The sequence below is a fragment of the Castanea sativa genome, chromosome 1, assembly GCF_040712315.1.
Source record: "Castanea sativa cultivar Marrone di Chiusa Pesio chromosome 1, ASM4071231v1".
Classification (NCBI taxonomy): domain Eukaryota; kingdom Viridiplantae; phylum Streptophyta; class Magnoliopsida; order Fagales; family Fagaceae; genus Castanea; species Castanea sativa.
The window spans coordinates 27,753,163-27,780,289 of record NC_134013.1 but is presented as its reverse complement, the minus strand read 5'-3'; the positions used below and the strand labels follow the sequence as shown (position 1 = coordinate 27,780,289).

General features: G+C 32.5%; 2 protein-coding genes across 2 annotated transcripts; one reads left to right on the top strand and one right to left on the bottom strand.

Annotated features, from left to right (window-relative positions):
* Positions 1-8,241: 8,241 nt before the first annotated feature.
* On the top strand, positions 8,242-12,666 carry LOC142612754 (methionine gamma-lyase). The gene is made up of 2 exons (XM_075784908.1): positions 8,242-9,187; positions 11,877-12,666. Exons 1-2 carry the CDS (start codon positions 8,401-8,403, stop codon positions 12,452-12,454), a joined length of 1,365 nt encoding a protein of 454 aa, XP_075641023.1. The 5' UTR covers positions 8,242-8,400; the 3' UTR covers positions 12,455-12,666.
* A 9,913-nt stretch (positions 12,667-22,579) lies between these two features.
* Positions 22,580-25,098, bottom strand: LOC142605740 (cytochrome P450 78A9-like). The gene is made up of 2 exons (XM_075777185.1): positions 24,050-25,098; positions 22,580-23,470 (listed from the first exon to the last, which is right to left on the bottom strand). The coding sequence occupies exons 1-2, from the start codon at positions 25,034-25,036 to the stop codon at positions 22,847-22,849; spliced, it is 1,611 nt and encodes a 536-aa protein (XP_075633300.1). The 5' UTR covers positions 25,037-25,098; the 3' UTR covers positions 22,580-22,846.
* Positions 25,099-27,127: the final 2,029 nt, after the last annotated feature.

Genomic DNA, 27,127 nt, shown 5'->3' with positions numbered 1-27,127 from the left:
TGACATAGTGAATGTCATAAACTTGATTGCAATCAACTAAGTTCCTATCTAATCAATGGGAAGAAGCTTTGCTTAGCATATGCTATGCGCATAATAGAGTTCCGTCTCAAAGTTATTTCATATGTGTTATGAAATGAGAACGTGACCAAATGCTTATCATTTTAAACTGTGAGGGTGTTTAACCTTTTGTAAAATGATAGATCAAAGAAGATTAATTAGTCAAAAAGCTATATAAAGTGTATATATAGGTTTTGAGTAAATTCGAGGGTATGTAGTTTATTAGACTTAATGTCTAATATAAGAGTGAAATCAAAGGATATTGAATTTATTGAGTTTAAATTCAAAGATGGTTTCAAGGATACCACGATACCTACTTAAACACGAGTAAATGACTCTAATGTTAAATATCACATTAAGTGATATTAAAGATTTAAATGTGGTTCACCAAGTGAACAAAGGTGAAGTCAAAGTGTAAAAAATAAAAGGGATTTTAATCCAAATTTTATTTCATGTGAAGCTCTTGTTTACCTTGTTGAAGGTAATAAAAGTGTAATCCTAATTTAATACTCATAGTATTCTTTGAGAAAAGTGATCCTAAAGTTTGAAAAAACTTTGTGCTTCTAAAAGATGTATCATTTTATTGTAAAAGCTACTAATGATAAGATAGACTTGATGTTATTTAATAATAATTGGGTCTTAGTGAATCTACCTCTAGTTTCAAAACCAATTGGTTGTGAGTGGGTATTAGAATAAGATATAAAATCTTTTGGTTTAAAGTTAATAAAAGGTTTGAAACAAAGGGAAAAGATAGATTTTGATATCTATACACTAGTAACTATTTGTGTTATTAGTTTGATATCATTAAAACCATTCATATAATTTTAAAGAAATTTAATATGTCTAATTATTACATTTTGATATACGTAATTACAGTATGTGTATATATGTAAATTTTGGAATGATTGAGAATCCAAATTGTGGAGTTTAGAAACTCAATTTGTAGAATTATGATATCCAAGAAAGTGTGAGGGTATAACCCTCAAAAGAGTCATGGACTCATAAGGATGCTAATGTGCATCAAAGATTTGCTTGTTAGATTTTGATATCTATACACTAGTAACTATTTGTGTTATTAGTTTGATATCATTAAAACCATTCATATAATTTTAAAGAAATTTACTATGTCTAATTATTACATTTTGATATATGTAATTACAGTGTGTGTATATATGTAAATTTTGGAATGATTGAGAATCCAAATTGTGGAGTTTAGAAACTCAATTTGTAGAATTATGATATCCAAGAAAGTGTGAGGGTATAACCCTCAAAAGAGTCATGGACTCATAAGGATGCTAATGTGCATCAAAGATCTGCTTGTTAAAGGTACTGAGAATTAACATCTAGTGATGTTAAATTCATTATGATTAAATTCTGCCATGTGTGGTAGATGTCTCAAATTTAAACAAGCACATATGGTGATCCTATTTGAAAGTATCTCTTTGTGAAGTAAAGATAGTACAAGTGAGTTCATTAATTGAACATTCAAGGATCAATAATGAAATATTGGATTGTGTCTTCACATATAATTTGAGCATGCATCATATAGATGTAAAGTGATTTTCTTAAAAAGTGATCTTGAGAAGTTGGCTTGAAAGACATGTGGGTTTGTACTTCCTTAATTAATTAAATGAAAGTCTCTTATAAAATAGAATCAAGTAAAGAAATACAGTGGAGATGTGCACTATATTAATCTCATTTTGAGATTTATGTTATCTCATTTTGTTGAGATTAGTGATTTCTCATTCTATTGGGAATTGTGTTATCTCATTATGTTGAGATTAGTGTTGAGAAATTGCTTCTTAGATTTTAATATCTTTAAAGATGCAAATACACTCTGATTTCAATAATAAATAAAGAAATTACTGGAAGGGGGGATGCACAGCTTGAGTTTGCTAGTGAATTAAGTATATGTTGTGTATCATGTATGAAACTAAACTAGACATTGCCTTCACAGTATGTAAACTTTCAAAATTTTTAAAACTTGAGGTTGATCACTAGAAAGTACTTAATTGTGATGAATATCTATTATATAGAATATTCAAATTTAATTCTATTATTGATGTGAATGATAATATCTATGTCTAGTTAGATAATCACTACATGTGGGGGTGCTATGTGTAAGCATTATATAAATAAAGTGTATTTCTTACTCTACTATAGAATTAAATTGAGAGCATTGATTATAATGGTAACGGACAAGGAAAGAAAATGGCTAAGATTTGATAAAGTGTCGTGGCCACGACCACAGTAAGTCATTCCTTGTACTGTAATTGTGAAACCACAATGCGTATGGTATTCATGAGTTGTATACAAAGTGAACTTAGACTTAAAAGTCTGAGATGAGAATACGTAAGGCAAGTCAAGTGTGGTTGGACTAGTCCATTGCCTACATAATTCTATATATAAAATAGGTCCTCTACCGAAGTGTGTCTCGAGACTTGGTAAGGATAACATCTATTGGAATGGGACTAAAATCCCTCTTTTAAGAGAATCACCAATAGTGGGAACCCAACCTTGAACTGATTGTATCTAAGAGGTTTAAAGGGTAACAACAAGCTATTGATAAGTGGTTAGTAAAAACCCTAAATTTGGGTCTCATTCAGGATAGAGTAGTTCAGACTGTTACGATGAAAATAGAGGATGAGCTTTAAACTCTTAATGAAGTTCATAAATCATAAATGTCTGTGTAATAGGGACATAAGACGGAACTTCACATTTGTGAACATAGAAGTGGTGCCGCTTCTAGCAAGAGTAAAAGGGTTTTCTCTTGTACATGTTTGCCAAACAAGGAAGAGCACAATGCCATAATAGTGCTAACAACTTGGATTTCTAAAATGTGTTGTGGATATTCTCATGTGTGTGTTGTTTCCGATTTCAACACATAAGAGTTTTGGTTTAAGCACCAAGCCACCATTAACTCTATTGATTTCTTGAGAAATTACACTAAAGTGAGGTTTAAGTTAAAAGACACCTTCCATTATGCATGATAGAATATCAATCAAGTGAGACATATATTATTACAACCTAGTGGGGGGTTGTTGTATATATAAGTACATATAAGGATATGTCATAATAATGATATAAGGTTGGAGAGTATTCATTTATAAAATGAATATTCAAATTCTGGATTTTCTTTGTGCAAAATTCAAGTTCCAGGAATTTCGATTGGTCAAGACTACTGTTCAATCGATCGAAATATTGAAGGAAATAATTCTGGAGTTTCTGCAAGATTCGATTGGTATTTGATTCCTGGTCGATCGATCGAAAAATGGCATTTGATCGATTGAAAGTAACTCTCGATATTGATAATCGCAGAATGAAATTTTCTGTAGAATCTTCAAGTGACTGTTTTGAAAATTTGAGAATGTTTCAAGCTTTGTGAACGGTTTTAATAAAAATTTTAACTCTCCATACATACCTTTTGAAGGGTTATGACCCTATGAGTATAAATAGAGGTTTGTGTTCACTTGAAAAAGATAGACTGGGGACAAGTTTATGGGTATAAATAGTAAGTTACAAAGAAACACAAGAAATCTTGTGGGTATTCTCCAAAATTGTTATTTGTAAAATCCAATAAACTTGATTGTATCCTAGGGACAAGCTTGTAGAAACCCTTTAGCAACTTGCGTATGAGGACAAATATTGTCTAAGGATAACATTCAATTGTTGATGTGTTCATCTTCTTCATTCTCTATTACTCCTTGATTTGGTAAAATTCCCAACATAATTTGAACCCAATTTATTTTTCAACTTGCAATTTGACAGCTTTCTTTTCCTCTGATGAAATCTAAGCTCTCAAGCACTGCTGTACTCAAACCATGAGCAAATGTGGTTGTTTCAGATAGTGTGGCTAGTGAGGTAATTTCCAAAAAGAAACACAAGAACTTTCACCTTGTGAAGTAACATTGCCTGGCCTTTAAAATGACGAAGTAAATAAGGAACATTTTTTCGGTTTCCAGGATGTATTATCACATGGCAAAAATTCAGGGAGTTTCATAATCTACTAGAGATGGTCTGGGTCGGGTATAATTGAACCCAACCCAAACATTTACCGTGGATACTCAACCTTGAAATCCGATTATTGCTTAGACATGATCCTTATTCGAATTATGACAAGTGGATATACCTAGACTTGACCTAAACTTTTTATTTTTTTTAAATAAAATAAATTAAAGTTTTTTTTTGGAGATAGTTACAATATGTTTAAATAATGCGAACCCTTTTTTCTTAAATCCTCTAAGAACTTTGTGTATGGAGATGCGTCAATTAAGTTACAAGGCTCTATTTCTCCCAAAAAAAAAAGTTACCTGGCTCTTGATAATTGTTGATACCTATTTTCGCGACACATTTTCTACAAGCCCAATTCAACCAAGCACGACTTCCTTGTGGGCTCAATTCATGTATTATAATTTATTTTATTCTTTTAAGCATGACCCAAGCCCATGCGACTTATTGGGAAAATTGAGGGAGTGTGGTTTGGAGGGTATGGGTCGGTTCCTTTCGGACCTTTTGCATGAGCCCAGCCCGTGCGTGCTACCAAGTGAGCAAGGGACGCTGGTAGCACCTCAGGCTCATGGAGGAGGTCTTGTATCCAAAATTTTCACCCCAAAACTGCTTTTATACTCTAGGTGATTGTGACCCAAAGTTTCTGCCCAAACCTTTTTTTTCCTTTAAACATAGTTGGCTCCCATTGGCCAACTCCATGCTAACCCCCACTTAGGTGAGCCTCCCAATGGTCTGAAATTTCTGACCAAAGGCAACCAATTAAAGAAAACACACTTTATTTCCAAAATCATGCTAAAAACACACAAAACTCTTCCCTAAACAAAAGTTACCCAAGCCAAAACACCAAAATAGTATTATAGGGGATAAAAGCCTCTTCTACCACTCAAAAAATCAGTCAAGAGCAACACCCCAAACTCTATATTAAACTCTCTCTTCAGCTCATAAACAGGCTAACCACGTTCTAGCTAGAGAGCTGAAACTTCAGAGTAAAAACCCATTCATCTAGTCAACAATCTCACAATTTTGAACCTTAGGGGTGGAAATATGGGTACAGGGGAACCTTCCCTCTTTTCCTCACAACCTCTCTCAATTTCCTCTTCTCGGTGACTGTAGGTCAAAGTTTCAGACCTGTTGAACCACGTTTTTCCCATAGAGCTGAAACTTGAGAGCAAAAACCCACTGAGCCGGTAAATATTCTCACAATTTTGAACCTTAGGGGTTGAAATATGGGTATAGGGGGACCTTCCCTCTCTTCCTCACAACCCCCCTTATTTTCCTCTTCTCGGTGACTGTGGGTCGAAATTTCAGACCTATTATGTTTTCATGCTTTTTCAGCACTTTTGTTTTTTTAGCATTTTGATTCTCTCTTGTCAAAGTACCATTAGCCTTTGTTTTCTATACATTGTGAATTTTGGGCTTGATTCTCCACAAATAAACACTTCTAAAGAACCCAAGGGGAGATTTAGGCCGTTTTCGCATTTTCGGCCTTTGTCGCAAAACGTCCCCGACAATAATTAATAATTTTAAGTTAAAAACATGATTTTGCACCCAAATTGTTTTTTAACTAACATTGATAGATGTATGGATTCAAAATTTTAAACATGCACTCCCTTGATTTAGCGAAATCAATGATAATTTATTAGAAAATTTTTTCACAGATTGGTGACATTTTTAAACTATCAATTGCTGTTTTTCCTTATTAAACATTTTTCATGTCAAACGTTTTTTTTTTTATTCTTTGTGTGGGAATGTTTATAACATTATTATATGTTAGGCTTCTTTCATACTATAGTTTTGAATCTTTTGATTAGTTAAAGCAATAAAAGTAAGAATTTGTTTTTAAAGTTTAACCTCATTAAAAAATTATTTTGAAATGATACTAATGGCATGCACATAGAAAATTAGTGATTAATAGAAAGATTGATATAATTGATATGTGTTTTTCATTTTCATAACAAATTCTAAGTAGTAGATTATTATTGGTAGTAAAAGTGATGTCAATAATGGATCTAAATTAAAATTTGTTATGAAAATTTTGTGAACATAACATTTCTTTCGTTTAACATATTCCCTCATAGATTCTAAAGGAAATTTTGTGAGCAAATTATGTCAATCTTGCATTTTATGGGAAGCAATTAGACTAATGATATCAATACTTTCAATCCAAGTAGTCAGAATTCTCTAGCAAGTCTAGCAAAACTAACAACCTCGAGTCAGGTTAGATTGGGTACCCCTGCACCCACAAGTTTTGGCCATTCCTAATGCGATACGTATTACATAAGTAGACATAGTAAGTTTACATAAAGCATAGTTACAAACAATTTTTACTAATTTGATAATGTGTCTTGCTATTATAGACTTGTGTAAAACTGATCAGAGTCAGACTTTTAATTTGATAGTTACAATAGATAATAAAAATTTAGGGGGTGTTTGGTACTATTGTTTAAACAACAATTTTCAGTATTTAAACAACATTATATGTATTCCTATACACTTTTTCACCTACACGTATTTTCACAAATTAACAACATTACTAGAAATCTCTTGTTAAACTAAATCTAGAAAAACACCAGAATATAGGGCATTGGAATTTCAATACCATTTGACAATAAGTATATGTAACGTAACATATATAAAAATAGATAAGAGATGTGGGCAAATCGTTTACGGCTGTTAGAGAGCAGTATCTAGTTTTTGTTTTTCCCCCTTTTTTGGGGGATGACTAGATTGCGGATATGAACTTCTTTGACCATAATTTTTTTTTTTAAATTTTTTTGATGAACTTCTTTGACCATAATTTTGGCATTGCAGATTATGGATTAATTAGTCGCCTGAGTAATAGCACACAGGGGACATGTTAATGGGACAATTAACTTGTGCTATGAATCGGGACATGTTAATGGGACAATTACACAAGCTCTTTTCCCAAATTTGGAACTGTTCGTTATTCTAAGATCACCGGACTACTTTCCAATTGCACTCAGATCAGTCAGAACCAAAGACAGACTTTTCTATGGAAACAGGAAGCGTCCTTTATCGAATCATCGATATCCCCAGGCACAAGAAAATTACGAAACTTATCTACACCTCCCAAAAAAGTGACCAGATTCACTGTACCTTCAACATATCCATTGTTATGAAATCTCATTGGATTTTGTTGGAGTACTAATTTTATGGTAAGAAATTTGTTGGTTAATATATAAAAGAAAATGTTAAGGAATACCAGCATTGGTTTATGAATTATTTTTAAAAATATTATATAAAAAAATGATAAAATAATTAATTTTGTTGATAGTTTTTTATATTTATCATAAAAGTGATATCAAAACTTTCTTAATGTGGTTTATGAACAATTGCCTTAGGTATCTATTAACATGCCTTGTAAATAAAAAACCATATACATTGTTGCACCCTTTCTCAAAATATATATATATACACACACATTGATACACCATTCAAAATTTTATAGATATTTTTGTTTCTCAAAAACAATTTACATTACTTTCATTTTCTTCTTAAAAAAAACATTAATTCCATTTGAGTCCATAATTTAATTTTCAAAGGAAAAAAAATATAAACTTTCTAAACCTATTCCATATTTAGAAAGAATATAGTTTTATATTATTAAAAAAATTTGTAACAAAAAAAAAATCTCACAATATTTTCACATTACTCTTGTTTTAAGTTGTGGTGAGTTTTGATATAATTTTTTAAAAAAAATTATCTATGATGCGTTGACACTAGTATTGCAAAATAGTTGTAAGATTTTGTTGTAATCATAAAAAACTCTTATCAAAAATCCGGAAAATATAGAAATTTACAATAATTTCATAACACTCTTAAATTATTCTAAAGGCTATTAAAAAAAATTAAATTACAAATTACAGTAATAAATGTGATTAATAAAACTTTTTGTTTTTTTGGTAAAATTTTAATAACACATTAACACTATAATAAACACCTCAACACTATAATAAATAAGATAATAAATATACTTTTATTATAACATACTTTTTTACAAAAAATTTTACAAACAGTTAATATGATGATTGATTATTAATACATAATAAAAACTAATAAAATATTAAATATACTAATATTTTATAAAAATATTATAAAATAATTTTTTTAAACCCTATAAAATAATTTATAATGATAGCATTACACTTTTATATATCCCACTCTATTTTCTTCTTCTCCCCATTCCATGTAAAAAAACCCACCAACTCCACCGCACCATCTTTCTCGCTTTTTATATAAACCTCTCATTCATACCTTCCTTACCTTTATCTCAAATCAAAATCCTTTGCTCTCTGAAACTCCAAACCAGAAATCATGGCTGACACCAAATCCCACAGTAACTTTGTTATCTCTGACAACAAAAAACGAACTGGGTCTGATGATTTCGACGACAGCAACAACTTCATGCCCACAAAGAAACAAATGCTATTCCCATCCTCCACGCACGACGACCCCGCGGCGTCTCTAGCGGCGGCGCGCCACGAGTTCGGCGAGCACGGCGGAGTGAACATGTCAATCGAAGCCTCAGCCACCTTCACGGTGATGGAGCCAGAAACCATGCGCAGAATGTTCTCCGGCGAGCTCGGCCCAGACCGCGACTTCTTCATCTACAGCCGCCACTTCAACCCGACGGTGTTGAATCTCAGCCGCCACATGGCGGCGCTGGAATTCACCGAAGCCGCGTACTGCACCTCGAGCGGCATGGCTGCGATTAGCTCCGTTCTCTTACAACTTGTCAGCAGTGGGGGCCACATGGTGGCTTCTAGATCACTTTACGGTGGGACCCACGCTTTGCTGACTCACTTTCTGCCTCGAGCTTGCAACATAACGACGACGTTTGTGGATATAAACGATTTGGAGACGGTGAGGAATGCGATTGTTTTGGGACAGACAAAAGTGTTGTATTTTGAGTCGGTTTCGAATCCGACACTGAGTGTGGCTAATATTCCGGAGCTGAGCCGAATAGCTCACGAGAAAGGTGTTAAGGTTGTGGTCGATAATACTTTCGCTCCGATGGTTATCTCTCCGGCTCGGCTCGGCGCCGATGTTGTCGTTCATAGTATCTCCAAGTTTATTAGCGGTGGGGCCGACATTATTGCTGGTACGTAAAAACTAGTAAAAGTTGTTTTTATTTTTTTTATTTTAACAGAATAGGAAAAGTTGTTAAAAGGTTGTTTGGTTGTTTGTTTTTTTTTACCTGTCCTTCTGGTAACTCCTTAACAGTTGGAAATTTTAACCTCTTGATGACGTAATAATCTACGATTAAGAAACACTGGTCACACACCAAATATATTTTATTATTATTTTGGTCATTTTTAAGGAATGTGACGAGAAATCATATAATGTAAAAATAAAATTTTAATTACGTAAAATCAAAGCAAACTAAAATTCAATTAAAAACAACCTTTTTTTTAAGTAATTAAAAACAACCTTAAACAATAATGTGTTAAATTTTATATTATTTTAATAGTTTGTATGGTAAAATAGTAGATAAAATGTTAGGTATATTATTAAGTGTGAGTTTGGATAGCGGTACGTTACACAATTTGCACATTTGTGTTTTTTTTTTGGGTCCTGTGCATTATTCACGGGACCTACAAGTACAAAATTTGGCAAAATTATCTTTAAAACTAAGTCTCACGGTGCTATATATACATTTAAAAATTATTTTATTACAGTATTTTTGAATTTCAATTTTCAATAATAAGTGATATCCAAACAAACTCTAAATAGTAGGTTAAAATCGGTAAAATAAATTGAGTATTTATAGATTATTTTTTAGGGCACTACATTCGAATGTTCTTGTTTTCAACCCAAAAAAAAAAAACTATATATATTTTGCACTATAAAAAATAATTTTATCTATTTTACAGTGTGATTACAATATTTATTAAAAAAATATCTTTCTAAAAGCTTGTAAAAATGGTACTGTCAACTTTTTTAACCACGTGGTTAATAGTGAGTGAGGGAATCTAGTACATTGATTTCAGGCGCTGGGTTAAAGACTAAAAGAGTATCCATCAAAAGTTGTGTCGTGTCTTCTCAAAAATAAAAAATAAAAAATAAAAAATAAAAATTGTGTCGTGTGTGTGCTGCGGCCTTTTCGATGATGCCCACGGGATATTATTGGATTCATGTGGTTGTGTTAGTTTCACCTCGTGAATGATGCTGTCTACCTTTACTTTGCAAACCTGCCGCGTGATTTAAACTTTTATCTTTTATAGTTTTATGCAGTTTTTGTTTTGTTTTGTTTTTTAATTTATTTTCTCTGTTTTTAATTTTTTATAAGATATTTTAGCCATAGGTCATTTGGTTTATCTAAGCAAAGGGTGGTTCTTTTTATTTAAGTGATGTACTTAGGAATATCAATTTTACATATTTTATGATATAAAATTTACAAATTAATACGTTAAAATTGAGGGCATAACATACCCCTAGACATGCAGTTTTCCCTTTTCTTTTCTTTTTTTTATAATTGAAATTCATGAAGCAATTTTAAAATCACACTTATTTAAAAAGTACTTTTTGAAAAATAAATTGATTGTTTTATCAAATGGTATTAAAAAACTAAGCAGGACAGTTCCCTGCTCCTTAATGAGAAAACATGGGAATTTTTCTCATATTACATGATGTATGTATAATATTCACAATTTTATGTGTGATGTTTATATTTTTTATCATTAATATTTACATTTAAAATTAAAATGTAAAATAGATGATGTTTATGATATAACCATACATGTGATGAGGGTTAAGAATTCTAATTAAACTTGGCTTTGTTTCTTTGTGCATTGGCCTCTCGTCAAGTCAGATTTGGGGTTACTTGGGTACTGTCTTATAATCGGTTTAGAATATTCTTGATAACTTTTAAGTATCATATTGTAAAAATCAGTAAAAGGATTTGTTCCACTATGGGTGGTTTAACTCTTTAATAAGATCTGCCTTCAAAAAAAAAAAAACTCTTTAATAAGATCTGATTTTTTGAAAGCTCTTTGTAAAAAGAGATTCATCTTTATTCTTATCATCTACAATAATGATGATAAATGTCCACACTTAATTGATAAGCCCAAATCCACCAACCAGTAGAGTCCAGCATCTTGGTATCTTCGAGGGAATTCCCATGTAGGACCAAGTTTATTATTCTACATTAAATTTAAAATTAATTGATGTGACTTTATTTCTCCTCAAGTGAATAGAAAACTTTTGTCACAAATTATTATCGAGGTAAATGACGTGATTATCAACTTCTATTTAAAACTTAGAAATTTATGCATGTCTTGTGGACTTTTATGCTTGCCATTATCTCATGTTGTGGTCCTCATCACAATATGTAATTTTCAAGTGTTCATAAAATAAAAATAAAAATGCAATTTTCAAGTGTGGACCTGGTGTACAAATTTCACTGCTCATTCCTGAAACGTATTGTATTTGTCATGTGTTTTCTTGGGAAAAGTAGCTTTTATGGTGCAAAAGATATGCACGATGTTTTGCTCCATTTTTTCTTGCTTTTGACGTTTGCTGTCTTCTTGATGTGCCTACTTATCAATGTTAATATTATGAAAACGATATTAGTATTATTATGCATCCTTGGCGTGATAGTCATCTTTGACAAAAATAATCCCATACATTAGACATATAAGTATCTCTCATAATATGTGACTGTACAGTTACATGAAATCCAAATATGGTGAGAAGGATACTTCATATATATTTAGAAGATGCAAAAGATACCTTCTCAACTATACAATTTGAGTATTAATGCATTCCAACATTCCAATGACAATTGACAGGAGCTGTGTGTGGGCCTGCAAGTCTTGTGAACTCCATGATGGACCTCCACCAAGGGACCCTTATGCTTTTAGGGCCAACAATGAATGCCAAGGTTGCCTTTGAACTATCAGAGAGGATTCCTCACTTAGGCCTAAGAATGAAGGAGCATTGCCACAGAGCATTAGTTTTTGCCACAAGGATGAAAAAGCTGGGCCTTAAGGTCATCTACCCAGGCCTTGAAGATCACCCAAATCACAATCTTTTGAAGTCCTTTGGCAATAAGGACTATGGGTTTGGTGGGCTTCTCTGTGTTGACATGGAAACTGAGGAAAGGGCTAACCGGTTGATGAACCATTTGCAAAACAGCACTCAGTTTGGGCTCATGGCAGTTAGCCTGGGATACTATGAGACCCTTATGTCTTGCTCTGGTAGTAGTACTAGTAGTGAATTGAATGCTGAGGAGAAAGCACTAGCTGGAATTTCACCAGGCTTGGTTAGAATGTCCATTGGATACATTGGGACATTGGAGCAGAGATGGAGCCAATTTGAGAAGGCACTTTCCAGAATGCAGGATTCGGCTACATTCAATAAATACTGAACATTTTTACGTAACCAATGCTGGAATAAGCTGTGGTATAGTTTATGTTGGTTGTTTCATGTAAGAATGGGTCCTTCCAGTCTGTTATTTCAGGTGTGGATATTAAATAATAGCTTTTCCAGTGGACAGTGTATAATGTTTTATTAGTTTGTCATGGCATGGACTTCAAGTTCAATCAATCACTTATACTAAACGAGTTTCCCCAAACTTCATTTATGGACTTGAATCTGACCTGCTTTGAACCCTTTGCATGAAGCCCACAGAAGAATGTTTATGTTAAAGCCAATATTTATAGGCACACACAAACGGGCCTAAAGCTTTGGGCCTGCAACTAATTGAACTAACCTTTTTTTTTTTTCTTTTAATACAACCTCTTGATTATAATTAAATGCGCACCATGATCTAACCCATCCACAAGCCCCAAACCAATTATCCCCAATTGAAAAAGATCCTAACTTATGAATTGTCATGCATGGTGGTGCACATGTTTTTTGAATTAATTAATAGCAAAGGCATACTTAAAAATACTCCCTAATGCTGATTCTGGCTTCTCTTTTGGCGTTAAATTTGGTGAGAGAGCACAAGCTCAAGTTCCTAATCTTTTTAGGAGAACCCAAAATTCTTATTACCCAGTTCATCAAAACTACTCAGAGTGGTATATCAAAATGATCATAGCAAATGTCAAGTCACCCAACTCCCTCATTTATTTGGATTTTTTATTTATTCACACAAGTATGATTTATATTCGTAACTTTTATTTAGTAATTGATAAAAAAATTTGTTGTAGAATAAGAAATTCATTTTCAAAATGCTAATCCGTTTATACCAAAAACTAATTGGTGTCTTGACCTTCTAATAAAAAGCCATCATTGTGAAAGGAATGTCACAGAACTTCTCCATCTAAAAAGAAAAGGTGACTTATACTCTCTTTTGTAAATTGGAATAGGCCTTCTCCATCTCCTACCTTCCTTCCTGGATCTTTGGTCCTGAGGAAAGAGATGGGCCAAGCCCTCTCTTCCTCTTTTCTTTCAATGAAATATATTACACAGCTAGTCTTTAGTTATGATCTTCAACGTGGGAATCTCGAAGGCTTGGGCTTTTGACCTTACATTTCCAATGATGCAGGCCAGCCCATTCTAGGCCACATTGCAGCAACGGGGCTTTTGAGCTTCTTCTCCTTTCTTTTGAGTGACCCAAATCATTATTACCATTCCATTAAACCTAAAATGCTTTTTTGCACTAGTTTCTTGTTATAACTCAATTAATAAAAAAATTTGCCTCAATTAAGATATATGATTTCAAATTCTATCTATACTAAAAACTAAAAACTGGTTGATAATTTAGCCTGATGATAAGATTATCATAAGAGAGCAATTATTATGAACTAGACGCTATAAATTAAAATTTATCATATCAAACAAGAGCATTGTAGCTCAAATGACACTTATTAGTTTTCTGTTGAAAACATCTATAATTCAATTCCCCTACACACAATTATCAAATTATAAATAAATAAAAAATGTAATCTCTCTTCATTAAAAAAAAATAGAGAGAAAAAGAAGAAGAAGCAGAAGCACTTCAGGTTTCCTTATTTTAATATTCACAAAACAAGAATCCTATGTTAAGAGGATCTATCCTTGGAAATAATAGCTAGCACCATTTTTTTTTTCTTTTTCTGAGAATCATAATAGCTAGCACCTTGACTCTTCCACTTACAGGCCACAGCATCAAAAAATATATATATTTTTAAGGAAAAGGCTCATTGCATTTATTCCTTTCCATTTTGAAACATAAATCATTTCCAATTCAAGAATTTGTCTAATAAACAAATCCCATTATTCTTTGGAATCGTATCATTCAGTCGGCAAAATTTCTGTTGAATATGCAATTACACTTTCCATTTTACAGCATAAACATGATCACGACAAAAGAAACCCCATCTAATTCTCGAATAAATAAATCCATTAGTCATGCAATGGAATTATTCAGTCAGAAATATTTCTTTTGAATATTCCATCCAAATTACTATTTCCCATTTGACTGGCACGGCAGGCACATATTCTAGCATTTACAAACCCAAATCAATCTTGAGCCCAAATTGCCCACCAAGTTAATCTATCACATTATAAATTCATTCTTTTTAGCCCATATGGCATTCTCTAAAAAATATGTATATAATTTTAAACTCAATTGCTCACGTCATACCATCAAATTTGATTCTGTACCATCATTAAAATGACTCAATTTAGTTATTGAATAATTAATAATCACTTTCTTGTTACTTTCAAGAAAACGCAAAGATCGCAAATTTATTCTTTCAAATTTCAATCTTATGCACGACCATATGTTTGCCACATGAATATTATTATTCTTAAAATAAGGATTTGTTTCAGAAATTGATTCTTGTTATGCTCTATTGCTTATGGCATACTCAAACTATATTCATCAATAATCATGATTGTATATCCGATCATTCTTTCAAGATTTTTTGAGATAGATTCTCTTTGACCTTACCAATTCGTGGTGTTAAATGAGTGTATTTAGTTTTAAGTGAGAGAAAGGAAAAAAAAAAATTAAAATCGGTTAGGTTCCTATTTACTTAGTGGTTTTCTTGCTCTAAAAATAACTTTGAAAATTATATTATGGAAACATTTGTTTCTTCAAAGTATTTATTTTTGGAAAAAGAAAATCATTGATTCAAAGCATCATTATTAAGGAAAATTTTCTTTGAGTACTTTCGGAGTATGGAGAAATGATTTTTTTTTTTCTTACATTCATGGTGAACTACACTAAAAATTTAATGAGTACACTCCATCATAGATGTGAGAAAAATAAGCATCTTTCTTTATGTTCCAAGAGTATCTAAAAAAAAAAAAATACTACCGCACACCTTTGGTGCGATGGTCACTCCAAAGTATAAGTGCTTGTGGAGTGTGGAGGACAAGGGCCGGAGTTCAAGTATCTAAAAATGAACTTCACACACATATACACTTAGATTATGCTAGAGTAGAATTCTATCTTGTATCAAAAGAGTACCTAAAAATTACTCCATTTATAAACCCAAACCAACCTAATAGATTAGACAGTAATCTATGCTACCTAATCAATTCAAGTCTTTAGTTAGATCATTTAAGAATTTAATTTAGCAAATCCAATAAAATATAACGAGTTCTTTATAAATTGTTCAATTGCAATTTTTTCCTTAAATGAATTATTTCTACTTTTTTTGTGTGGAGATCTTCTAAATGTATGTCTTGATATTGTTTTATTATTATCATTACAAATTTCCCTAATAAATTGATTCTAAGAAAAATATTTAAAAATTAAGTTAAACTCTTTTTATAATTTATCGTCTAGGTATTTGTTTGAAATTAACTTTATTGTGTAATATGGAATTTACCCGTAAAAATGAAGGATTTGTTTGATTTGTGCTCAAGCTAAATGATGAAAAAATACCATGTCCCATTCCTTGGGGGATGAACTTAAAAAATAAAAATATGAAATAGAATAAAAATCCTTAACTTGAATGATCTTGTATTAAGAGCTAAATTGGCTAAAGATATGGGTCATAATTATTATGAAGAACTCACATGGCCCAATTCTTTTATTTATTTTTTCAATAATAATTCTACAAACTACTACATGTAATACAAGCTTATTACTTCAAGAAGCATCAACGATTGGTGAACTCATAGATTAATATGCAACTCAAGAAGTAATCATCAATCCACATGTCAATGTATGAAAAATGAAAGTTGGGTATCATAGTCACTCACTAGATATCGATTAGGTGGCATCAAATGCTACATGGTGAGCTTCAATAATGGTTAAAGATCTTAACATGGCTCGTTAATAAATAATTGGGCATATAATGACATTGTTAGGATCTCATATAGCTAGGCCTTAATATCTAGTCTATAAATGGACATTTATGAGCCTCTAAATCGTCTTTCATACCATGATCAATGGCAAAATTTATCCTATACATGTGGCTCACTATCGTGAAAAGAATTTAATAGCTTAATGATTGGTGTACAATATCAATTCATCATAGACCCCCCCTCCCTTCCAGTTTTTGGATCTAATTCTTCACAAAAGTAAGAAATTCTATATATTTTGACCAATTAAAAGTGAAAAATGGGGTACTCTCTCAGCAAAAAGGGATAAAATTGAGTCGAAAGATCCCAATTCAAGATAAATTCATGAGGAACCGTGATTTGCTTAGGATTTAATCCTACGATTAGAAATTTATTAGTGAATAAAAATACATGTTTGTAACTTAAGGAGATCATTAAAAAAATTATTGAACTATAATCTATCTTATCAAAGAGAGTTCAAAAATTAATATTGCAATAAATATTTCATTTTATATATTATATTGTGAATATTTTACATGATTTTTAAAAAAATTGATATTTCAATTTTTAATCTTTTTAAGAATTTTTTTTGAAATATTCTTAATTTTTATTAAACTTTTAATTAAATACATGTTTTGACTGGTAACCGACTTGTTAGGCCGCTAATCCAATTATCCAAAACCTATATCAAATCAAATTCCGCCTAAGGTTTAATAACAATAATGCAAAGATTGATCGCATGCTTCAATTAATAAGCTTTGAAAGTAAGTTAGTGTTAAATGGACCAGCTAGAGTACTTATGCGGGCCCAGTATATTTTGGACTTAGTTTGCTAAAATATGGTCATTTAATTTTTCTATGGAGTATATAATTACTGATGTGAACCGAGTATAATATAGTGTAATTTATAAAAACTTTGTCGGTCAACGTACAACTGTACTAGAAGCTATCTATAAACATCTTGCCTATAGTACTTCTATAATCTTCAATAAGATCTTAACCTGTAAGTCCTGTACTACATTTTTAACATTCACTACTCTTTTTTTTTTTTTTTGGGTAACCACACCAAGCATTATCTGGAGAGAATCTATTGATATTTTACAGATGGCATCAGCAAAGACAAATGCATGTGTCATATATATATCAAGATATAACATATGCATTCGTAATGTTTTGTAAATCTTACTAAATCTTGTTATCAGAAAACTACATTTTTTAAAAATTGATCTTTCATGCTTGGCACTTGGAGGTTGCAATTACGACAAATGCAGCAAAGGACTTCTTTCCGGCAAAGACTTTTGATTTGGACCCATCACGGGTACCTTGCTATAGCTCATACAAAACAGAGAGCATGATCAATCTATGTTGGAGTTAATGGACAAAACTATTAGCATGTAATGGACTTTTCATGAAGTACGTACTATTGCTTTCTATTCACGTGTTTTTCACATGCTATCGACTAGTTGTTCACGTTACGTGATTATCGTATTAAAGCTTCCAATAGAGCCAGAAATGACAACTAAAACAGATATACATGAAAAATTTATCATCACAATGGGATCCAAACTCATTAATAAGATGATGATATTGATAGCAATCGTTCCACAAGCAACACCAAGATCATGCTTTTTGTCATGCTATCTTTCTTTATGTCCTTTCTCTTCTTCTTCTTTTTTTTTTTTTGGTCATTCTTTTCTCTTCTTTTTTATTTCTTCCAAGAATATTATGGATAATATGCTTACTGCATGCAATATAATTATGAACATATACAGCCCACGCTTAACCATTTTGAATTATATTAATATTTCGACGACCAACTTCTTTGATGTGTCACCCATGCATGCCTGAAAACAACCTTCTATGAAAGAGTGAGAGAAATCAGTAATAAAAACAGAAAGAAGGAGAAAAAAAAAGAGAGAGAGAGAAGGGAATTAAATCCTTCTGATCCTCTAATTATACCTAACTTCATCAATGATGGAGTCAATTTGATCCGGTCATTACGATAGTTCTGAATCAAAAGCCCCACAAAGCATTACTGATATGAGTGCCCAATTAATATTTAATGCACGTTTTTAACATTAACTTAATTGACGTTGTTCTATTGGGCTGAGCATATTCTTGGCAATAACTTTCATTATCAGTTTTTCAAAAATCTTATAACCTAGTGATTTTGTCCGATCCTTTAAAAAAAGAAATATAATATAGGTTAAAATTCCCCTTTGCATTTGTAAGAAAGAAAATATTATAGTATTCTTCTACCACTACACTTTTATTAGAACCTACTTTGTGGTATCCTTAGATTTTAACTACCCTAGCTTCTTCTTTTCTTTTCTTTTTTTCTTACTTTCTTTCTGTTTTATTATTATTATTATTATTATTATTATTATTTGAGTAGAACCCTAGCTTCTTTAATTGAAAAGGAAATAATAAAGAAAACGATGTGAACATATTTTTGACGACCTGTCGACATGAAGATTTCTTTTGGACACATGGCCTTTGCTTTTCCAGGTGGCATATATATATACTTTGGACATATATATCACCTCCAATAAATTAAAAATCAGGTTGTCCATTTCCAACACTCCTAAGTTTCTTGGAAACTATAGTGCACAAACCACTTCGTTGTCTTACATGCGACATGTTAAATATTTTAATTCAAGGGAGGACTTCAATGTGAAATTTTTGTGAGGACCATGAGCCATCTTCGCTCTTAAAAAATTATAAATGTCTTGCAAATAAGTGTATATCTGAACAAACTTTTAGGAAATCATAGGGTCAAAATTTTTTGTGTTGCTCTATGACATTGCCTTTGTCCATTTCTTTTGTTAATTAGGACTTCTGAGTCAAGGCACTGTGTATATTTCATATATATGTAGATGCTTCGAATATTCTATGGATGCTTTCATGACATTTTATTTTGCTTCAAATTATTACACTTATTCAACAATACTTCAGCTGTGCAACAATGACTTTTAAGTATTTTTATTTCAAACTAAAATTTGCCCACTAGGTAAAACTAAACGTTCGCAAAGTTATATATGCCCAAATGCCAACCAAGGAAGACGATAATTCTACTTCTATAAAATGATGAAAATACTTTTTGTTAAAAAATATATATATATATTTATCATGCAAGAAGGATACTCAATTTTTTGACAAACTATATATAGAATATAATATAAGGGAGGCTTATGTTTTCCATTTTCATTTTTTGGTCGTGCAAGGAGAAGGTTGCCCTCAAAGGATGCTCATGTACAAATACATTAACAGCAACACTTCAAGACTTCCAGTACCTCACGGATGCCTCATTTCCAAAAATTAAATCATGGTTTAAAAAAAATACATATTAAACCATGTGAAACCAAGAATCAAATGGTTTATTGAATCAAGGATGCTAAGTGAGTTTATTTATAGTGGAGCTCAAATTTAATCACAAATCATTTATTCAACAATAAGAGATTTTACCAATTAAACCATGTGAAACCAAGAATCTTAAATTGAGATGCAAACAACTTAATTAAGTGTTGGAGAGGAATGTGAAAAGAATGAAGCAGTGAATATGATAAGTATAAGTTTACATGGACAAGATTTAAACAAGCCTTTGGGTGGGAAAAGATGCAAAATACAAACTATAGTCCAAGAAGCCCCAAACATATTGTAGACCAAGGAAGTCAATACCGTACCGGAAGCTGTACCGGTTTGGCTAGTGGTACGATATATTTCAGGTACCAGTCAATACCGGTGTACCGTTTCGGATTTACCACTATTTTATATATTTAATATATATACACACACACACATAAAAAATCTCTATATACTATAACACATTACCTCAAAAATCACTGTTTACCATAAAACATTACTTCAATTGTTAATTGCATAAAAAAAAACGATATAAAAAACAGAAAACTTAATTGTTCATTGCATATAAAGAAAACAAATAATATATATAATTAAGTTAACACAAATTACATAGAATCATCTACTATATTTAAAAAATAATATATATATATATTAATAAATTTAAAAGTATATATATTATTTGTATATTTATAAATTTAATTATTTGGTAAAAGTTAATTTGTTAAGCAGTTAAACTATTTAAGCTTATAAGTTTATTAAAAAAAATAAGACCAAAAAAAAAAAAATCAACAAAAAGGTTTAGATGAGACAAATAGATAATAAGTGGGATGGGTTTGGTAGAATCAAATAAAATAATTAGAAAATTTTGTTAGTGATAAAGCCAAAAAACTCAAATGCAAACGTGAGTTTTTATACTTTTCAACTTTCACATTTTCCAAGTATATTTTGTCAGTTTTTTACACCAATACATACGTTAACTTCTAATCACTTCACTCCAACTTCTCATTTCACTCCGCACAGTTTCTTTAGGGTCCATTTGGATAGAATTTATTTTGCTAAAATTAAAAATTGAAAACTAAAAATACTATAATAAAATAATTTTTAAATATGTGAATAGTGCCGTAAGACCCATTTTTAATGAAAAAGTTACTGAAAAATGAAATTTGTGGGACCTGTGAATAGTGCATCCGTGCACTGTTCATTGCTGAAAAGTCAAAACATGCGGCTGGGTAAAAAAAAAAAAAAGGAGAAAAAAACGTGGATGTGGACGTGGACGTGGACGCGCAAACACACAATCCAAACACCCTTTTAGTCTCACACAGTTTTTCACGTTTTACTCCACCACATGTATCTCTTCCCATCAGTCAACACACATTTTCAAATTTGATCTCTCTCTTCCCTTCTCGCAGGTCAAGCATTCAACTATGTTTCGCAGCCTCAATGAATGCTAGTGGTGCCATTCATCGCCAGCCAACTTCATTGTTACCATTGTGAGTTCAAGATGAAGAGACCGTTGTCGCTGCTAGCCAACTTCTAGACCTCTCTCTCTAGTCTCACACGCGAGAACGTTGATCGCCAGCGTTTTTGGGTCACTGTGTGCATTAAGATCAACAGCTTTTTGTTCCGTTCTGGTATCTAATTTTCAGCCGAAACCCGATATATTTTTCGGTACAGCCGAAACGGGTCTGGCATGGCCAGTATTTTAACCGGCACGAAATACCTACATTTCTGTACTGGTGTGCACACTGGTATGATAAATACCGGCCGGTACGATACGAAATCATCTTCCATGTTATAGACTTATCTATTTAGAACAAACAAATCAACTCTAGAATTAGTTAGGGTCCTCAAGTACATAAACCCTATATTCATTGTAATACAAATTTAGTAATAAAGATGTAACTGTTAAAGGTTTTCACTTATAAACGCATTCCGTTAAATTCATCCACGAAAAATTTTAAGTTTCACTCTTTTTTTTTTTTTCCTCTTTCAGTCTCTCAATCAATCTCAATCAATCAACAACTTAATTAGACAAGTATCAAGATATAATTTTGCCATTGGAAATTATTATAATACAGTCTTGGGAATCACCTGTTACTTTATATCCAACTATGAGTATAATTGCATTTAGATAGTTGTCAAGTTATAGTACTTCCAGGTTTTGCATCCCTTTTGGTAATAATGGCATATAAAAAAACGTTTAGGTGTGTTGTCAATTTCCACTAGTGATTAAAATAAATCACACAAAACACCTTAAATATAATTAAGAAGTCTTTTTACAAGAAAATTGTATATTGAAGATAATAGTTAACAAGTACAAAATCCATTTGTTATTAATCTGGACTGACGCAATAGCCGCTAAAAATTTGATCTTATACTAAATGTGTAAAACATAGTGGGACCACATGTATATGGGACAACAAGGATAGATTGGTTGGTTCTTTTGTACTTTCTCTTTCAGCCGCTAAAATCAGAACAAAACTATGTGAGTCAATCATATAAACAATAGTAGAGTGTTAGGATGATTTTTTTTTTTTTTTTGGATTTGACGTTATAGTTTATACCCTCTCTTACTTGGAGGCTTATCATGAAAGACTATACGTTTGCAAACTAATTTGCATGTAAATTTTTCTTTTTCTTGTGTAGGTTTATCTAATCATGTGGAGTATATGCCTTTATTTTTGCAAAAGAACACAATTCTACATTCCCAGAAAGTTGGATCGTTTGCTAAATTTTCCGACTTAATTATTGCCGTGTGTATGCTTAGTGAAGGCGCATTTACTCTGAAATCATTTGTTGGGATAGCGACAATTATGATATCATTTTGTTGTGCAATTGGTGCATACAAACTTGAAGATATTACACATACATTTAGCGGAAGTAGTACACATATATATATTATAACATTAAGAGCCCTTGTACCCACATACATATATATATGGAAGCGGGTTATACATTAGTAGAAACAAGACATACACACTATCATTAACAGCCTAGCTAGCTAATGATTCAACCTCAACATATAGAGGTTATGCGTACGTTGACCTTAATAGCTAACTGCCTAGTCACTTAACCCCCATATATATTAAGGGTTACTATTTAGGTGAAACATAATTAAGACAAACACCAGCATTTATACAATTTATGCTGCCTATTTATAACGTGCAAATTTCTCATGTACGCCTTGGGTTCACCTTGACAGTAAGAGGGTTTGCCATTTCACATGAAAGCTTCAACACTTCCGAGAGATCCACAGGGGTTTGATCTGATTTCACCCACTCAAATTCATGTAACAAAGTTGCCACCCAAAAAGTCACTGTGGTCAAACCCAATGCCTTTCCGGGGCAAGTCCTCCGACCCGCCCCGAACGGAGCAAGCCTCAGATCCGACCCCATGATAGAAAACTCCGCGTTAGCGTCCTTGCACTTGCACACAAATCTCTCTGGCAGAAACTCAAGTGGGTCCGACCACACTTGTGGGTCCCTTGTAATAGCCCACATGTTAACCATGGCTGTGGTCCCAGCAGGCACATGATAGCCATCAACCACAGTATCCTCAATTGCCAAGCGGGCCCATGATAGAAGTGGGCCCGGTGGGTGTAGCCTAAGAACTTCTTTCACCACAGCTGGCAAGTAAACCATGGATTGAATATCTGATTCTTTCAACGGGCTTGATCTTCCCACGACTCGATCGAGCTCATCATGCACTTTTGATTGGACATGAGGATGGAGTACCATCCTGGCTAGTATCCACTCAATCAAAACCGCCACAGTATCCGTTCCTCTAAAAATCATCTCCTGTAATAAAGGACCATATAATAATGAATGAAGACAGTAGTTAGCATTATATTAAACAATCATAATGAATGCCTCTTTTAGTTGCTGAAAATAAAAACGTTACTACCAAGAATCTTAACCCCATTGAAGCTACACTTTCCTAGATTTTTGCTTCTGCTTTTTCTTTTCTCTTTTTTTTTTATTATTTTTTTTTAATCTCAGTTTTTTTTTAGCACTAAAAATAGTAAAAAATTAACACGTTTGTCATGAATACATACTATAACTTAGGACAGGAATTCAACATGAAAAATAATATTGGAGATTCCCTTCTCTCTCACTTAGTACGTAATAGCAAATCTCACTGATCAAATTCATAGTTTGATTCACCGTTTACGTGAACACGTGAGAAGAAATACTTTGTCAGTATGTAGCTAATAATCTTTCCTAGGTATGTAGCTAACACGTTTCGTAGGTAATAGTAATACTGATTAATCTATTAAAATCCATTAACAAGCCTCATAACCAAAACATTTTGTAATGAAAAAAAGAAAAAGAAATATTCATATAGAATAATATTGGAATATAGTGTTTGTCGCTTACCCAAAGTACAGCAACCATATCGGATTCAGAGAGTTTATCAGGTCCCTGAAGAGAGAGAAGAACGTCCACAAAATCATGGTTTCTTTGACCGGTTTGCTCTTTATGCTCTTGGATAATCCGGTTGACGAACCGGTTCACTCTAGGAACAATATTGGAGCATCTGAATCTGATTCCCTGAAGGTCAAGACCAGCCATCCAAGGAAGGTGATCAGACCAGTTAAGCTTTCCCAACAAGTCGTACCCTTCAGACACAAGCTGGCTCAGTTCCTCAGTTTCACTATCCAACTGTGAAAGGTCATAGTTTCGTCCAAACGTCGAGCACATCATGTTGTTAAGCGAAGCTCGTTTGAGTATGTCACGAACAGAGAACTCACGGCCAGAGCTACTACTATTACATGCAATCATGGTCATGGAAACCATTTGGGATGCGATTTTTGACCTCTGAGCCTCAGAAGCGTTGATTTGTTTGGTACAAAACAGGTGTGTGGAAGCGATTCTTCTCAAAGTTCTCCAATAAACTCCATAGGGAGCAAAACCAATCGCTCTGTTAAACATTAAACTGTAAGCAGACTCTTTCACTGGACGATCAGCGAAGACTGGGCTGTTCAAGATTTCTTTAGCTACGTCTGGATTGCTCGTTATGATGAAACGAGTTTCACCAACACTAAAAGCCATGAGTCTCTTAGCGTTGCACCACTCAGCAGCTTTGGTTAGCTTGTGGTGAGCTAGGTTAACCATAAGGCTCATGCTCCCAATCACTGGAAGCCCACGAGGTCCTGGTATTGGCTTAATATTCTTAGCTGATGATCTTTTCCACCAATACTTTCCCCAAGCTGGGCCTCCAGGACAATAAGCCCAGTAACACAAAGCCAAGATTAGCCATGTTATGCAAAGAAAAACAACACCCAAAATGGTGTATTCAGAAGAGAGAGCTTTGCATTTAGAAGCTAGAGCTAGAGCCCACAAAGTATCAACCTGTGTCTCCATGATAGAAGAGAAAAAAGAAAGGCAAAGATGGGATGGAGAGCAAGAATTTGTGTGTGTGTGTGTGGGGGTTTCCTTATTTGGGTTAGACTAAGAAGTGGGAAGTTCAAAGCTTTATATAGAGACTAGTTAGGGGTAGTTTGGGAAGCTTAGTTTGTTCTCACAAAAGGTTAACCGTTAAAAACGAGGTATAGCAAGGGTATATGTTAATGTTATTGACCGTTTAACGGAAAATGGTTGGCAGTTATAGGTGGAGTTTGGATAGGCGTTTCTGCGTCCGCGTTTTGTGTTTTTTTTTTTTTTTTTTTTTTTTTTTTTCCTCCAGCCGCAAGTGTTGACCCAATTTTCTGTGAACAGTGCATTCGTGCACTGTTCACGGACCCACAAATTTTACTTTTAAGCAACTTTTTCATTAAAAATGGGTCCCGCGGTACTATTCACACATTTTAAAATTATTTTGCTACAGTGTTTTCAGTTTTCAGTTTTCAGTTTTCAGCAATAAGTTCTATCCAAACGGACCCATAGAAATAAGTTTGTGGCGCCGCCTCTGCGACGTAACGGAAAGGAAAGGGTAGTCCGTAGTGGTTGTAGTAGTGGCGCTGAATAGATAGACAGATACCACCCACGCTTATTTTAAACGCGTGGAATATACCTCCAATTTTTATTTTATTTTTATTTTTGTGGCAAAGGTAAGTAAGGAATATATATATATATTTAATACTAAGTATTTTAACACATACACGCAAGGGAGAGGGAAGAAGATTTTAAAAAAATTAACAGTAATGTATATCTAAAGGGCCTAGTAAGGAATATACCTAAATTGTTGGTAAATGAAAATCTGGATAATATGGTAAGTTATTGTTTTATTATTCTTTTTTAAAGCTTAAATGGTTAAACTTGTTGGATATGGACTGTTTTATATAATTCTACACACCCACCAACTAAAATTTTATTTTTGGGATGTGTAGAATTGTCCAAAATAGCTTATGTTTAATAAACATTACTCTTTTCTAAGATGTAATAGAATTTCAATTTATAGTAAATATTAATTAGTATTTGGTGTAAGCATGTCTTGGACTTCGAATTTCTTTATGTGTTGAGTAAATTGAAAGTATAAATTAATGTTATTTAATCAATGTTCCATTAAATTGTGCTTTTTTTTTTTTTTTGAAAAAAAAAAGTTCATATTATACACTTCGATGGTCATAAAACAAAAAAATAATCATGATTTTTTTTGAAAAAGAATAAAAAAAAAATGTAACTTGTAACTCATAATAATGTTTATTAATATTAGCCTTTGTTTTTGGAGAAAACTTAAATAGTCTCGGAGCATTGCTCCGGACTATGTAAGAATTGCCCTTTGTTTTTAGGGCACTCCTTAATGAGACAATATGGAATGACAGGAGCTTTTCTCTCTTAAAATCTGGGCCCTTTTGCTTTTAGGCCATGATGCATGACTAGATATTGGGCATGCAATCCCATGCTGTCCCAACTTGTAAGCATGTTGTGCTATTTCGGACGACTAGTACTAGTCATTCTCTCATAGTGGTACCGTAACTTTTAAGCGATTGAGTCGTGAGGTAATAGGCATGCTCTCATTCTCTCATAGGGGTACCATAACTTCCGGTCGTTAAGTAATTAATTAATTATGAAAGTCTTTAAGAACTTCATCATGTAATTAATTATATATACGTTTTCTAGTAATCTGATGATGATTATAGATTACACAATGTGTAACTCTTCTTCATGCATCTCTCTAATATAACCGTTAAAGATACATTTTTGTTAACTCTCATTCTGGTAGATCAGATGAGAAAAGTAGATAGTCTTTCAAGTTACATCACAATAATAGTTCCTTCATTGATTTTAATACATGGTTTTACAAAACCTTATTAGGTTAAAAGAATAATAAATTTATGCAAATAAAAGAATTAATTAACTATCGAATAATAAAAAATAACTAAGCATAGAGTCTTACATCACAATAATAGTTCCTTCAATTGATTTTTAATACATGGTTTTACAATACCTTATTAGGTTAAAAGAATAATAAATTATGCAAATAAAAGAATTAATTAACTATCGAATAATAAA

What these genes read in the sequence shown, in the direction of transcription:
- LOC142605740 (XM_075777185.1), bottom strand. Translation starts at nt 25,036, where the DNA reads ATGGAGACACAGGTTGATACTTTGTGGGCTCTAGCTCTAGCTTCTAAA. An exon ending in ATATGGTTGCTGTACTTTGG is followed by an intron (nt 23,471 to 24,049) that starts GTAAGCGACAAA and finishes CCTTTATTACAG; the next exon opens with GAGATGATTTTTAGAGGAAC.
- LOC142612754 (XM_075784908.1), top strand. Translation starts at nt 8,401, where the DNA reads ATGGCTGACACCAAATCCCACAGTAACTTTGTTATCTCTGACAACAAA. An exon ending in TGGGGCCGACATTATTGCTG is followed by an intron (nt 9,188 to 11,876) that starts GTACGTAAAAAC and finishes GACAATTGACAG; the next exon opens with GAGCTGTGTGTGGGCCTGCA.